The 16528-nt window shown below is 35.9% G+C and overlaps 3 protein-coding genes across 3 annotated transcripts in view; 1 reads left to right on the top strand and 2 right to left on the bottom strand.

The window, feature by feature from the left end:
• Nucleotides 1–747: 747 nt before the first annotated feature.
• On the bottom strand, nt 748–9704 carry LOC141282009 (uncharacterized). Its single transcript, XM_073814187.1, has 4 exons — nt 9511–9704; nt 8248–8374; nt 6508–6637; nt 748–1944 (listed from the first exon to the last, which is right to left on the bottom strand). The coding sequence occupies exons 2-4, from the start codon at nt 8363–8365 to the stop codon at nt 1635–1637; spliced, it is 558 nt and encodes a 185-aa protein (XP_073670288.1). The 5' UTR covers nt 8366–8374; nt 9511–9704; the 3' UTR covers nt 748–1634.
• A 1316-nt stretch (nt 9705–11020) lies between these two features.
• On the top strand, nt 11021–16410 carry LOC135785884 (uncharacterized). Its single transcript, XM_065295512.2, has 6 exons — nt 11021–13958; nt 14046–14327; nt 14695–14816; nt 15266–15373; nt 15470–15559; nt 16181–16410. Exons 1-6 carry the CDS (start codon nt 13892–13894, stop codon nt 16232–16234), a joined length of 723 nt encoding a protein of 240 aa, XP_065151584.1. The 5' UTR covers nt 11021–13891; the 3' UTR covers nt 16235–16410.
• LOC135785885 (adipose-secreted signaling protein-like) overlaps nt 11869–16528 on the bottom strand; it is a 260005-nt gene continuing 255345 nt past the window's right edge. The window contains exon 7 of the transcript XR_010546728.2: nt 11869–11911. The gene's annotated coding sequence lies outside the window, so the exon portion shown is untranslated. The remainder of the gene's footprint in view (nt 11912–16528) is intronic.

The raw sequence follows: 16528 nt of genomic DNA, 5'->3' as shown, positions 1-16528 counted from the left end.
TACAACATAAACAAGCGGCTGTCGTGGTCCGCACGTAACTTCCGGTAAACTCCGCTAAGAATAAATAACAACAAAGGTAGTTTATTTATATAACAAGCAAAAAAAAAATAGATTACATAGGAAACCAATACATTTGTTATTTTTGACGAGGCATTTAAGAGATCAGTTTAGCAACTAGTTAGACCATTAAAAAAACGAAACCGGAAGTAACGTTCGGATCCAAACGTGTATCGCGTCAGCGCACGTGCGTCCGATTAAAACCGTCTATATTGTTTCAGCATGTTATGCGCCTGGCCCGGAGTTAACTTCCGGTCTGTGCTTGTTTATCAGTCTGTCTAGGGACTAAACTGACCTTTTGAAAGTAAAAATGTTTCGGTTTCAAAAAGACGAGGGGAGACGTGAGCATGGATCACCTCTGTGTGGATTTGGCAGCCAGTCCAAGAATATAAGGATCTGTTGCTAATTGTATACATTCATTTTATAATTGTATACACTTTATCTATGATTTGAATTGGTTATTTATTTTGCTTGCTATGAGAAATAATCTACTCTAGAGCGACTCGGTTGTTTTTTATTCTCTTCGGACACAAAAGCCATTTGTTTATGTTGTTGCCGCTGAAACTGTATTGAAACCCTGGTTTGCAATGTGGCCTTAACACTTTTGATCCCACTTTCCACAGTCACATGCAGTGTTTGATATCTGAGCATAATTAAAAACATGAGCAGTCCTCAATAAACAACACAAAGTTGCATTTTTAAATATTTTTAATACATTTAAAAGTGTATTCACTTTTTATTCAGCAGTTTATTTAGAAATGTTTCCTGTGACAGACATGAATGCTTTTCTGATTTGTTTAAGTTTATCTTTGTTTATTCTTGTTGTGGAGACATCAGTTTTTTTCTCAAGCTTTATTCAAATCATGTTGGAAAGTTTTCCACAATTAGACATTAACAGCCCCTCAGTTTTCTGACAAGAAATTTTGAGCACTTTTGAGGTCTTGCACGACATATAACACATACATATAAGAGATGCATGTCCATAATGGTTGATGCTACATTGTAACTACATTACTACGTAAATCTACATGTTTTTTATATGCTTGACATGTGACTTAAATCTTACCCTTAGTAAGTACTGATTACAAGTAGCGGGTTCTAAAATACTTGCTTTAAAAAGGAACTTAAAAATGCATTTTGTCTTTTAATAACAAAACTTCCTTTAACTACTTCATTTTTTATATATAATAATATTTGCATATTTAACAATAACAGTCAAAGCAGAATACTTTTTATTTGAAAAGCTATCAAAATAAAGATAATGATATTTACCAAATTATTTTTGTTTTGTTTTGGAAGTAGAGTTTTCTTGCCAGAAAAGCTTGCATGCACTTCAGCACTTGCATGGTTTTGCATCAAAATTCTTCATTGTTTAAACGTTAATTGTGTAACGTGAGTTAAAAGAAATACATTTCTGGTATTGAAGTCTTTGAACTTCAATGAGGAAGTGCAAATGAAAAAATATATATCAATATATATATATTTATATAACGAATAACATCCCTTTGATCAGACAATATATTGATATACTTTTACTCTTAAAACGCATCTAAATATTTTATGTTCTCAATGTTTTTCTACCTCTCACTTTCATTTGCCTTGACCCTTGCACTGTCGTTGGTCACTTTCACTCGTCTGGTGCGTGTCATCCTGTTGACAGGGCGGAGCACTCGGACCTTGTACCGCCTTGGATACCTTGCTTGGCTTGACTCCGCCCCTTTCACACTCTGAGGCGACTCTTGTCCCTCCTCCCCCTGCTCACGGTAACCATGATGACGGAGAAACGGCTCCAGGGTTGCTAGGCGATTGTTAAGGTCCGTGATTCGCTTCTGTAAATGTGAGACTTCTCTGAAGAGATCATTTAAGGACTCCGAAAGAGGACGAACCCTGTGGAGAAACACACAGTGTGTGAGACGAGGTGAGGGAGATTAGACAAGTATTTGTTTATTAGGACACACATTTGTGACCCTGGCTGTGAAACCCCATCTAAAGTCTTTTTGGTACATAAAATCATCCTATACCCTATATTGTTATAAACATACTGTGAACACTAACTGTGTCCTCATACACAAACAGCTTGAGAATTATACAATTTTTTTTTTCTTTTGCAAAGTTTTTTGTGATAGTTTTAGGTTTGAAGCATAGATTGTAGACGGGCAAACTGACGTCGCTTTCTTCCATTGTAATCAACTAAAGCCAAAAATGTCCCGATCATGGGGCTGCCATGTTATGTAAAAAACGTCAGTTTGAAGCCAGGGCATGCGCAGAAGGACACGTCCGTGGAGCCAAAGGCAGAGCCGGGGTATCAAATGCTTGCGCGGCCAATTCAACCACACCAATCATAACGGAAAAAAACCCCCAATTGAACATATATAAACGTGATAATAACTACCTCAAAGGACCAAAACCATTCGGAAAAATGTTATTGGAAGTGTAAATATTTTTTTATTTAAAGCCGAGTCTCGTTCGTTTGCATGGAGAGGGCGGGGTCTATGACTTGTACTGCAGCCAGCCAACAGGTGGCGATCAAAGTGCCAGCGGTTTCACTTTTCAAGATGTATGAGGCACACATGGTTTGAAGCATAGAAAAATTTGTTCAAAATTATATTTTAAACTTTAAGGCCCAGTTTCAGCTAGCAGCTTTCGTTTGTGTTCACGCTAAGCTCTGAAAGTTCACCTATATGGGCAAAACACTGAGCTTGTCATTTTTACTTTTTTTTATGATTAGTAATTTGCTTAAACAGTGCTCTTGTATTAAAGAGTATTAAGAATACAGTGGGTTAAAAATGTCTAAGACTACCATGGAAATGATTTGGTTTTGTATTTTTAATGCAAATTGTGTGACAGCTAACACATAATGCACTCGAGTTGGCATGGTCTCTGTAAATTCATGCAAAACTGATGTCATCAGCATGATCTGAAAATCTTCCAAAGATCACCATGCATACTTTAATAGAAGCAAAGATATCTAATCTTTTTTGAATAAGCTTTTATAGACGGTTTCAGCAGTAATAACATAAACAAGCGGCTGTCGTGGTCCGCACGTAACTTCCGGTAAACTCCGCTAAGAATAAATAACAACAAAGTTCTGTAAACGTAGTTTATTTATATAACAAGCAAAAAAAAAAAATAGCAGCCAGTCCAAGAATATAAGGATCTGTTGCTAATTGTATACATTCATTTTACACAGTAATGTTAGCTAAGTTAAATTGTTGATACACTTTAGCTATGATTTGAATTGGTTATTTATTTTGCTTGCTATGAGAAATAATCTACTCTAGAGTCACTCAGTTGTTCTTTATTCTTTTCAGACACGATTTCACAATTTCACGTCTCTAATTGCAGTACAAACACCACACCAACCGGCACATCGTACAATGACTGATAAACAAGTATTATTAGTATTATAGCAACTAAAGCGCTCAACTAAAGAAACCCAGCCAATCACCCCCAGGTGGCATTACCAAACGCTTTGGTGAACACAGGGCCTGGGTTATTTTCAAACCAGCGTTGGGTCAAAAAGGAACAAACCCAGCCGTTAGGTTGTGATTTAATCTATGCTGGGTTGTTTCAACCCATAATGATGGTTTGTTTCAACCCATTGTTGGGCCATATAAACATTTTCTTGGTTAATTAACTCCTAATTTATTTATTTATTACTTTTTGAAAATAACCCAGTATTTGTTTTGTTATACTTTAAAATGTATTGCACTTTCAAGTGTCTACGTAAGGGATAATGTAGAGGCAGCCGGTAGTTATCGGGAAATAAGCCCCGACAGTGTGATCAGGACCCGACGCGAAGCGGAGGGTCTTGTATCACACTGAAGGGGCTTATTTCCCGATAACTACCGGCTGACTCTACATTATCCCGCTTATTACACGGCTACTTGTCACATAAGAAAAAAAACTGGACATGAATATGAATTTGAAACATTTTATTGGCATAATTGTTTTAAATTAACATTTTTATCCTTCCGCGAAACTTTGCACAGATGCATAAAATGATCGTAATACCTTATTAAGATCCTCTGCTTCATACTTGTCTGTCTCCATTTTTTCTCTTTTAGCCAGTCTTTGAGAAGTTTTAATGCCCATTCTGTATTTTTTTGTGTGTTGGCTTCGTAGCTGTCATGCTCTATTTTGTCAAGTTCAGTCTCAGTAAGCTCTCTGTGTCTTGTCGTGGTTGTCCAGTGTTTGTCACAAGATGGCGCCAAACAAACAGTAATCTTTATTGATCTTTATTGGCGCGGAGCGATCTTACTCGTAAAAGTAGTACCGGCTATGCGTTATTATTTTGGAGCGGTTATTATTCGAAAAGAACGAACCTGCAAATGTCTCAACTGACCAATCAGAATCAAGCATTCCAGAGAGCCGTGTAATAAAGCGAGTTAATTTCTCTGCAATTTGTAAATGTGAATCTTAAATAAGCTTAGTGTAAAAGCATTTTCCCTATGAAAAGTCATGAAACCACATACAGCAACGTGTGTGTGTGTGTGTGTGTGTGTGTGTGTGTGTACCTGGTAATTATCACGTTGTGGGGACCAATTGTCCCCACAAAGATAGGAATACCAGTGTTTTTGTGACCTTGTGGGGACATTTTGATGTCCCCATGAGGAAACAAGCTTATAAATCAAACAGAATGATGTTTATTGAAAATGTGAAGTAGCAGAAAGTTTTATGTGATGGTTGGGGTTAGGGAATGGGGCAGTTAAGGGGAATAGAATATACAGTTTGTATGGTATAAAATGCATTACGTCTATGGAATGTCCCCACAAAACATGGAAACCAGAATGTGTGTGTGTGTGTGTGTGTGTGTGTGTGTGTGTGTGTGTGTGTGTGTGTGTGTGTGTGTGTGTGTGTGTGTGTGCATCTGAATCTGAGAGAGAACACAGTTTTATTTCTCCATTTCTTCTGCAAGGGCATAATTGAATAGCAATAACAAAAATCAATACTTAGCACCTGGCTGAAAATATCATTTTGTGTAAGGCCACTCAGTCTGCATACTCAACATTATAAAGAAAGAAATCGATGAGAAAGTAAGAAAGTACGAGAGTGCTAATATTATCTGTGCATTTCACCCTCATTTTCGTCCATAAGAATTGGGTTTCTGTAAGTCAAAGAATATAAATTAACAGGACATAGTTTCATATGACACGACTAAACCTGTATACCTCCTAGCCAGTCGTGCCTCACAAAATCTTTAAAGGTCACACAAGTTTGCCTCCAGGTGTGTTAAAACACTCAGTGTCATAGGATGACGTGTCCATTGTTCACATTAGTTCCAGTGTCCATTGTGATGACTCCCCGATCCTGCCGCTTCATGGTCAACAACAAAAAGGATAATAAAGCTCTTTCTTGACAGATCATACAGTATTAGATCCAGCTGCTCATATGGACATCTGGAGTATTTTCACAGGTACATTGCTGAAATTGTCTTCTTCCTGGCATCTGCCTTACATTCCCTTAAGTGTATCCAAATCCTGCAACTCAACAGATTTAAAAAAATATGCTAGAACATCTAACAGGATTTCTGGGTTCCTAAACATCATCAAGGCTTGATTTCCCTTTTCTTAAGTTCATCATTTGCGTGGAAGGATAGTGCAGATTAAATGATGGTATTATCCCCTTTTGACATCACAAGGGGAGCCAAATTTCAATGACCTATTTTTTTACATGCTTGCAGAGAATAGTTTACCAAAACTAAGTTATTGGGTTGTTCTTTTTCACATTTTCTAGGTTGATAGAAGCACTGGCGACCCAGTTATAGCACTTAAACATGGAAACATCAGATTTTTATAATGTAATGTTTTCATCAATTGTTCTGTTGCACACTACACAATTTTACAGTAGTTGCAATTTGTACATATCCTGGCTGTAGGTAGGCACATGGTTGAAAAGCTGTATCTAAATGAAATTATCCCATTTAACATACCATGGCATCTTTTATTTAGCATGTCTGCGTGTAAACCCTTTCTAGCGCTTTCTGTTTCAATGCTTGTCGTTTAAAGTGATCTTTATGAGAACACACTCTTCAAGGCTAAAGCCACAAACTAACTGCACGTCAAAATAACAAAACCCCAAAGGCAAATGCATTTTATTCTACGGTCATACAGGCTAGTACTAAACTATACAAAAGTGATAGAGACAGCAACTTTAAGGTGCTTAAAGGAAAGGCTTTGAAAGGCAGAATGGTTTTAGTACCAAGTGATTTCAAAAATAAATAGCTGCTCTACCACAAGTTTTGTAGGAAATGTTACAAACAACATTGACTGTATCCGAAATACCCTCATTCCCTACATAAGTTCACCAATGTAGTCATCTTGAGTAAACAAAAACTAGTGATTAATTTCAGACACAAAGTTATAATTAAAAAAGCCTTACTTAAATAAGTGTACTTGTTTTGTACTGTAGTAACTACAGATTGTTGTGCTTTCCTTTGTAGTGTTTTACCTGGAGTAGTCTGGTAGAAGATCACTGGGCTGTGAATGTAGAAGTGTCTTGATTTCTTTGAATATACGTTTGCCCCAGGCATCCAACACTCGGGTAACACTGCGTATGTTGGCCACATTCACGTTCTCCGCTGTCGTAAGGGAAAAAACAATGAGGTTATTGTTTAGTAAGGTAGGCAAGACTGATTTTTTTTTAATTAGTTTTGCTAAACTATAGAGCTTTATTCTTATAGCAAAGACTAAATTAGAAGATATAGGGGTGGTTTCCCGGACAGCGATTAGCTTAAACCAGGACTAGGCCTTAGTTTAATTAGGAAATATAACTAGTTTAAACAAACATGCCTAAAAACATTACTTGTGTGCATTTTGAGGCAAAACAGAAGGCACTGATGTATTTTAAGAGATATGTCAGTGCAAGATGTTATCAGTTCGGATAGCTCTTACATTTATTTTAGTCTAGGACTAGTCTAATCCCTGTATGTGAAACCAGGGGATAGGGATATTTTCCCAGACAATGTTTTAGTAGTCCCAGACAAAAATGCATATGACTGAATACAGCTTGCACTGACATAACTTAAAGAGCACCTATTGTCCGATTCACGATTTTACATTTCCTTTGGTGTGTAAGTGTGTATTAGTACATGTTAACAATATGCAAAAGGTACAAACCCCAAAGTAAATAATGACATGAGTTATCGTCTCTAACGTAAAATTTTCTTGGACTTTAACAAACACACGGATTGTATGCAAGTTTACTTTCTGGGATTGGTGATGTAGACCAGACCGACATTATCATAATTCCTCCCGCTTCGGACTCAGCCTGTAAGTTAACTCCTGTTAGCATTGCATTTTGAGTGAATCTTTCAAACATGGTAAGGAGCGTTAAATTTCCGGTTGACGTCAGAGGTATTCAGGCCAATCACAACGTACAGATTAGCTGGCCAATCAGGGACACAGAGCTTTTCAGATCAATGAGTTTTGTACAAATCTGTGTGGATTTCAGAGGTACTATGAAGTGTGCAGTGTGCCAATTGTGTATTTTATAGTACTTATGGATAGTGCAATGTATCATTCGTGTATTTGTGTGTGTCAAAATGTCTTCTGTATTGTTCTTGTAAAGTTACGGAATGGACGGAGTCCAAAACAAAATTCCCCCTTGGGGACAATAAAGTATAAACAAAACAAACAAAATCTGTGTGTTTCAGGAAGACAGTATATCTGAAGCTACAAAAATGTACGGTATGTGGAAAATAATGTGTTTTTTAACCACAACCCACGCAAACACATTGTATTATACCAAATATACAAAATAACTTTGTTTTATTGTGTATGAATAGGTGAAATAGGTGCCCTTTAAAATACATCATTGTCATTGTTTTGTCTCAAGATGCACACCAGTAATGTTTTTGTAAGGTATATGTTTGTAAAATGTCCTAATATAGCCTAATAAGGCCTAATCTAAACCTTTTTCAGGGAACCGTTCCTTAGTAATAGTATTAGTGTGTTTCTATGTTGGGCTGATTTTATAAAACTGGTTGCTTTGACTTTTAATTATTTTAATGATGACTAATCCAATCCAGACTGACTCACATTTTCTCACTAGGTTAATATAAAGTTGATTTTTGAATGATAAGTAAAAAAAAATTTTTTATTTTGGCAAACATATGACACAAAATACTAACAGTATGATAGCATTTTATTTTTTACTTCACCATCTGGATACATTGTTTATTTGTTTTACCTCCCTCTCTGTAGTTCCAGTTCCCATAATCCACTTCATTGCTTATCCCAAGACATGGAGACAAAAATGCCACGAGCACCAGCCATGCCATTAACATCTTTGCCATGGGAACAGTCATGGATTGTGGCTGAGGTGTACAGAAAAAGGAGGTATGGAGTAATATTAAACTGTTAAACAATCAAAAAAATTACCAATGAGAGTTTTAGAGTTTAAAACCTTAATGCTGCCAATTCATCTGGCACAGAAAAGAGCACACTGTTATTTCCAGGACAAACAGCCAAAAGACTTATATGTGCCGAGCATAAGTTTGTACACAGCTCTACGACTTCATATGATCCCATCTTCTCAATTCCCTTGGACAATGATGCCGTGCTGAATATTTTCAGACACTTAGGTCAGATCACATGAAGTCATTCATTGGAGAACAGAGGTACAGATTAAACTAAATTATCTACAGAAAATTGTGTTCTTTGTGTCAATCACTGAGACATCAGTAAGTTTTACTGTGAAAAGACAAAACTTATCTAAGCTCAAATGATCATTGGAAATCAGAGAAATCCAGCTGGAGAAAGAGGAACAAGAGAGTGACGCTTGGGCAAAAGCTGGAGGAGAGAAAGTTTTACGTAATATTGAATTTGGAAATCGTGGTTATTGACTTCATAAAGTGAGTCAGTAAAGAGGCATTTCTGAGAATGACCTCATATCAATGTTTTTAAGAGATCTTGCATGCTGAAAAAATCTCAAAAGAGGTGGTTTCTGTTTGTTTAAACCATTTTTAATGACAACTTTTTTTTTATTTTAATAGTAAAACTATATTCTTCTTAATTTATGTCCAAGCTACACTAAGCCAACACTCTTTAACAAATACTATTACATAATACACAACAAATTCCAGCCTTGAGAGAAGGAACTGACATACTACATCAGAAATGTTGAAAAATGTTCTCAGCTCTTACAGTAAACATATTCAGTACTGCAACATTTGGATTTATTGGTATTTCCTGGAATTGCTGTAAAATGGGTTTTTGCTTTATGAGTTGTAGACAGACCTTTATACCACACAGATACAGCAGCTAATGTAAAGGATGGATCCAGCAGAGAGAAGGAAAATAGCAGGGCAGAAAAACTGCAGGACACACATGGTACTTAAGCAAAACATCTGTGTAACGTCAGTGAAAACATCAGTGAAACATTATAAAGTAAGGATATTTAAATAAATCAGTATTTTGAAAATACACTGAATTGTTACAAATAATTACTTACTTTTTATCAATTTTATGAGATGTTGTCTTCTTCTCGGTTTACTTGTGTAAATATGTTTTCAAGTCCTCTACTGTTTTAAGTCTCAGTCCTGTTCAGTCGTCTTCCTATTTTCTTTATCAGCAGAAGAAACAATGAGATGAGAAGAAAGTCTGTGCTCAAACTTGTCTTACTGTAGGTCTGCCTCCCAAAATAACTGATGCTATATGCTCTCTCTTTCTCTTATTCAACCCCTCCCCTCTCTGCACTCTTTCTCACTTTTAACTTACTTACTTTTCATTTTCCTTCCCTCATCTGTTCTCCTCTGAGCTTGGTTGTAAATACATTTTATGTAGGTGTGTATACTTCATTTAAACAGTAGGCGTATTTATAAAAGCAGTAAAGCCATAAGACTGTGATTCATGTGGATTTAACAAGGTTATATATATATATATATATTTATGACAATTCTTTCACTGTAAAATGTAAATTTATTTCCACAGCTGCATGTTTAATTATCCTTAAAGTATCTTGTTTGTGATCACTAAGCAAGATAGCAAGAATTAATATAAAATGTGTGGCCACAGGTGTGTGTTTATAGTCATTTTACCATGCCTTCAAATCAGAATTGAGGCTTTTTACATAATTGTTAAAGTTCATGTAAAGTATCATATTAAATGTGTTCTCAGTTTGCACACCCCAGACGAATTTGAATGAGGAAATAAAATGGCAAGTGCATAAAACAAGTTATCAAAATCTTCAAAAAATAGGCAGGATTCTCATGCGGTGGGGCGTTTCCGCTGTCGAAAAGGAAACCATGGCCACTCGATAGCTGCCACATCTCTCAACTTTCAAATACCGTTACAATCTGAATGGACGCTCACAATTGTGTTAGGGGTGGGGTCATGCTGGGTGGCTCCGGTGCATCAATGAGCCACCATTTTAGCCCCACCCAAATAATCCTGAACTCGGAAATGAGAACAAACTGTTTAACGTTGTAGCCCCACAATTCTGTACATTTATAACGTGTTTAGAAACAATTTATTTTTAGAAATGACTTTACCTGGTCTTTAAAGGTGCAGTGTGTAAATTTGACTGGCATCTAGTGGTAAGGTTGTGAATTGCAGCCAATGGTTCAGTTAACTGCTCACCCATCGCATTTAAAACGCATAGAGAAGCTACAGTAGCCACCACCAGACAAACACTTCGGAATCATCTTCGGAGACAGCTTCGTAAAAAAGTTTGTCCGTTAAGAGCTGCTGTAGAAACATGGCGGCACAAAATGGCAACTTCCATGTTAGGGGACCCTCAGTATGTAGATAACAATGTCTCATAAGGTAATAAAAACATAGGGGTTCATTATAAAAGGTCTTTATACACCCCTGATAATAGGGCTCGGCGATAATTCGATAACGATAATTTTACCGATATAAACTTTTTCGATAAAACGATAAGGACAGTTCGATAAGTGATCGATAATGTTTAAGCACTGTGCGTAATGTTGCGCGAGCACTTCCGGATGCTGCACGCGCTCTTGGTTTACAATCACAGTGACAGTCAGACTTGAAGGAGTGGAAGATGAGGCAAGTTATTTATTTATTAGTAGAGACCTATGATTTTCGCGATGCGGATAACGCGGACGGAATCACGGAATCCAAATGCGTGGAAACATTTTCTTGTGTGTAATGTTGGACGCGCAAACAGGGTTCGTCAAACACAGCAGACACAGGTGCGTGCAGTATACTTCACTTTCATTCAGCGTCCGCCTTGCGCACGCACACGTCCGCCCAGCTTTAAAAGTATATTTACAGGACATTCACAAATTCAGGAAACTGAGGAAAAGCAGCAGATCCACCACTGCAGTGAATATAGTGTTTGGGTATGTGCACTCCCACAGCAAAGTGACACCCTTGACATCCATTTATCAGCGTGTATAGCTCGTATATGTATAACACACGCGTGATCACTGAACTAAGTTTTCTTTCTTGTTTAAGTGAACATAAACAGCTGTTACTCAGTATATTGAAACTTAAAGCAGTCTGTCTTGGGTCTTAAAGGGACAGTAGTCTGCTGCTTTTGTGTCAGAAATGTGTTGATTTCATAACAAATAGATTTACATTTAATACAGATGCATTAAAACAAGATTTTAGTTTTTGTATTTGTCATGTTCTGAATAAAAAGTAGTTTAAAACCATTATTAACTGTCTGGTTTTTACAATTTTCATTCAGGAGCAAAAATCTGCCTTTAAATTTGACAGGAGTAAAGATTTGTTATTTATCATGATAATTATCGATATCGACTGATATGGAAAACATTTTCTCGATAATTTTTTGAGTCATATCGCCCAGCCCTACCTGATAATATAGTTTTGTATATTATTTTGCATTTCTGTCAAGAGATCCTTCTAAAAATTACACACTGCACCTTTAATGTGCATGTGCATTTCTTGTTTAGTTTCTTTTATAACATTTGAAGTCAATTGACTGACTGATCATTTTGAATGTCTGAATGGGTTTTAACAAAAAGTATATCTATCTTTCTTTTGGAAGCCATCACAATTCATAACTCCTTTTCCAGATGTGCAAACATATCGTCTCTCTCTGTGTTATCAGTTAGATGCATAAATCAGATAGCATAAGACTTATTCAGTCTAAGTTTCTGTCATGTCATAGCTGAGCAACAACTCCAGTAACTTACTAGTAAAGATTTAATCTTGCATCGTTGCTACCAGTGACAATAAGACTGAATTGCTGCAGTTAGACAGCAGATAAAATTGGACATGGACTTGGAATAATCTAACTTTAAAATAATTTTGTTGTTGTTGTTGAAAATGTTTCTCAAAACGATATGATTGCATTTTTCTTATTTCAGACTGAGGGAAAACTTCAAAGTATGTTACTTTACTGAGTATCTAACTTGATGTCATCAGTCTTATTGTTTATGATTGTAAAATACAGTTGCCTTTGATCTTTTCTTCTACGCAGGTATGCTGTACTGTAATTTATTAGAGTCATGTCTATATAAATCTGCACTGATTTTGATCCCCAGAATGACTGAAGGAATCGAGTACAGGGCAGGAAATATTTTTTCTCTGTTATCCAGATGTTATTTCTGTTGTGTCTCTCTTACGTTCTCACTCTCTCACCCCGCTCTGTTTTTTCTGGTATGTGAATGAACTGTATGAGAGTTTACTCCATTTCTTTGGCTCGAAGGCAGCAGTCACAAGGCACATGCACCTGTTTTTTATTAAACCAGGCGATCTGTCACCTCCAACTGAATTCCTTTCAACCTTCTCATCTTTTCTTTCACTTTCTCTGTTTTTCCTTTAGTGTCATCAGACCATACAAATGGAGCCTAGAAGTTTAATTGGTTGGAAAATATGCAAGCCTGTGCATACAGAATAGCCAAGTCTGTTACGTTTGTGTGAATGTCTTTCTCTCTTTTAACACCTTTTTTCTGTCTTTTATCTATTTCTTATCAAAGTAGATATTTTTAGAAAATCTTTGTATGCGAAGAAAGAAAATGAAGTGATGCAATCATTATGTAATTCATTTATTTGCTGGTGATATGGAAACATTATGAACTCCCGACGTGTGATTTAGCGGCTCCTTTACAAAATATCACATACTCATCTGCTTCCATCTGGTGGTTGAAGTGCAGTATTTCAAAACTCACCTTTCTGACCAGTTTTGCTTTCCCAGCATGCTTCTTAACTAACCTAACCAGAAACAGTTTTTTTTGGTAAAGTGGCCTCACAGCTACAGCATGATGGGCTTTCCTTAAAGGGATAGTTCCCCCCAAAATGAAAATTTTGTTAATTTCTTTGTTCTGCAAAACACAAAGGAGCATATTTTGAGCAATGTTTGTAACCAAACAGTTTTGGAGCACAATTTTTTGAATGGTGCTCGAAAATGGCTTGATTGCAAGGATTCCTCGAAATATCTTCCTTTGTGTTCAGCAGAACAAAGAAACCAATACAGGTTTGAATCAACATGAGGGTGAGTAAATAATGAGATTTTTATTTTTGGGTAAACTATCCCTTTAATTTGTTTTCCCACAAATTTGTCTCTCACCAAGACTTTTATTATGTAGTATTGAAATTATTATATACTGTATAAACTGTAAATACTGTACCAGGTTTTATGATTCAAAGGCTATTTCTCTCTAAAAGGACAGAATTAGGGAAGTTACATAGGAAGTGGTTTGGTGGATTCATGAGAAGATTTTATGCTGTAAAAGGCTCTGTGAAAGTCCACTGTGACGCAATATGGCTCAACTTCCTGTCTTCTCCAGAGACATGACTTCTGTTTGAAAATAATGCTTCGCTCTTATGTGGATATGACATCTGACAAAAAGTCACAGGGTGGATCATTTCATTTTAAATGAAAGGAAATTTGAATTGTAATGATGTATGTGGCAAAGCCTGCCGTGTGTTGGGTCTTTATCCTGTCCTGCTGGCGAGTAACTGAAGGTAGGTCAGTCTTTATTTATTTGAGAGTTTGACTTGGTTTTCATTGCTATATGTCTGACCATTAATACCTCTTCAATCTGAAAAAAGGTGACGCTTCAATCTCTACGCCGTACAGAACTGGAGTGGCACTAACAGGAGAAACTTTAAACATCAGCCTCTCCATGAAAATCCCTGCAAACTACACCAAACAGCCAATTAAATGCTACCATGGTCTGTTGGGGAGTGTTTGGGAAAAAATTATTGAAAGTAAAAGTGTTATAAGTAAAAACCAGGTGGTGGCAACAATCAAAATGCACAACACATCTTTTTCTGGAGATTACTCTTGCCGTTATGCGAGTCAGACGGTACATTGGGTTATTCTTGTAAGGGGTAAGTCTGAAGATCACAGATAAATATCCAAGTTTTTTAGATTTATTTTTTTTCAATGTAAAGCACTGGTGTCTAATATTGATCTCTCAAGTGCACACTCATTACTTTGACTTTATGTACAGTCATGGATGAGTCTTGATCTTTATAGTTTATTGATTTTTATTTCAATCTGAACCTTCTGTACACATTGAGTTTGTGGCTTGAGGGCAATGGACAGATTGGGGCGATGAATCAGATCACAGAAAATAACATGAGATCAGTCATGTGACATGTTGAACTAAAACAGTAACTTTTGCCATGAGTGAAATGACTGTATATCTATCACTACACTGTTTCATACTCAACCAGAACTACATTTTCTTTTCAGATAAAGGTTTTGAGGAGCCAGATGATGTGTTAGAAATTGATGTCATCATACAGATGATTTTCTCAGGAGTTGTACTGATCTTCAATGTGGTTGGGTCACTTTACATATTAAAAAGATACAAGGTAACAGCTGAATGCCTTAAAAAGATCCAAATGTATTGTACAGTACAGTATTATTGTTGTTCACCTACCTAAATTCACCTCCATATTGTACTGTGCTTATTACTATGCTTTGATGAAAAGTTAGATGGTGGTCAAGGTGACAATAAAGAACTAGGCCAGTGTTATTAAGTAATTTTGCAGAAGTGTTTATCCAAAGCAGTTCAAGCTCTGATAACAGACAAAGGAATTTAACCCCCAGTTGCAAGTTACAACTTAGTTTCCAGAGTTGCTTTGAAAGCAAGACGGTTAGGCTATGACCAAAAACAGTATGAAACCTTCCAGATAAATGCACAGTCAACCCATTAAATATGTAATGCTAAAACTAAACACAAAAATTACACAAATCCTAGCAACCTCTGTGCAACTTTTGAGTATTGGTTTGAACTCTTGTTTTGCCTTTGTTGGTTTAGGAACAACCTCCTTCTAAAGAAAAGGAAAAAAAAGCACCGCAGCAGAGACCAACAAATAGTGAGGATGCAGCAATGGATGAAGATGATGCATCCGCATCACTTTACACTGTGAGAGATTTCACTTTTTGCTAATATGTTTTCTTTATCTGATATTGGTTTGTACATTTTTTATTTATAATTTTTTTTTACATCTTACTCCACAAGGATTTACAACCCAGACCAAGCTCCATATATGACAGGCTAGATCCAGAAGAGATGACACATGCAGAAGACAAGACGAATTGTAAACAAAAGGTTGGTTTATTAGTAGGAAAAAGATTGAATACCACACTACACAAGACCTTTAATAGAAGCACTGAATCTGTTCTGAATACATATACTTTATTTGAAATATTGATTTACACTGAATGTTTGTGGATATTTACTCTGGTAAACATAAATGTAAAGTATGTACGTTAACACTGGCATTTGACTTCATTGTTAAATAGTGACACATAAGCTTTACATAAATGTGAACATAAATAAAAGAAATGAAGACAACAAAGTTACATCAAATTTAGACAAACAGTAAACACAGCAACCGTAAAACATTTAGATCGGTAGCAAGGAGCTAACTATGCAATCTAAGCATGTAAGAAGATTGGTACACATGATTTTCTGCAAATCCTAAAATTTAAAACATCACATCAAAATCACTGCCCATATTTGGGTATTTTGAAAGTTAAAATTTTAAATTCATGCCTTTATTTTATTTATAACCAGCTCATGTAAAATACTTACATGTGTTAAAAGTTTTGTTGATGAGTAAACCAAAAGTGGTTTTTCAGAAAATGTGTCAATATCTGGAATTTAATATGTGTAAACACCATTTAAATTTTACAAAATATTTTATTTGGTCTCTTTGTTCTCTTTCAGAACTCTAAAGCTCAAGATGAAGAAGTATTTGATTCTGTCTATGAAAATCTGTGAATTTTTTGTTTATTTTTATAAAAAATGTTATGTTTTTGAAAATATTTTTTTTTAATGTTTTATTTTGGTAAATTTATTAAATTTTGTAAATTTACTTAAGTTTTAAGATTATGTATGACTAAAATAAAATAACAGAGGAACATAAAAACAAAAAAATATTAAAATGATAAATGCTGTATTGTGTCGGTGTTTTCCCCAAACTACAATATCTAGGATTCTTGCTTAACGTTTTTAATAAATTCTGTCAATGTAAATTCTGTCAGAGACCCGCCCTTTCGCCATGTAAACCAATGA

The sequence above is a fragment of the Paramisgurnus dabryanus genome, chromosome 4, assembly GCF_030506205.2.
Source record: "Paramisgurnus dabryanus chromosome 4, PD_genome_1.1, whole genome shotgun sequence".
Taxonomy (NCBI): Eukaryota; Metazoa; Chordata; class Actinopteri; order Cypriniformes; family Cobitidae; genus Paramisgurnus; species Paramisgurnus dabryanus.
Note: the sequence above shows the minus strand (reverse complement) of the source record. Positions and strands in the feature narration are given on the sequence as shown.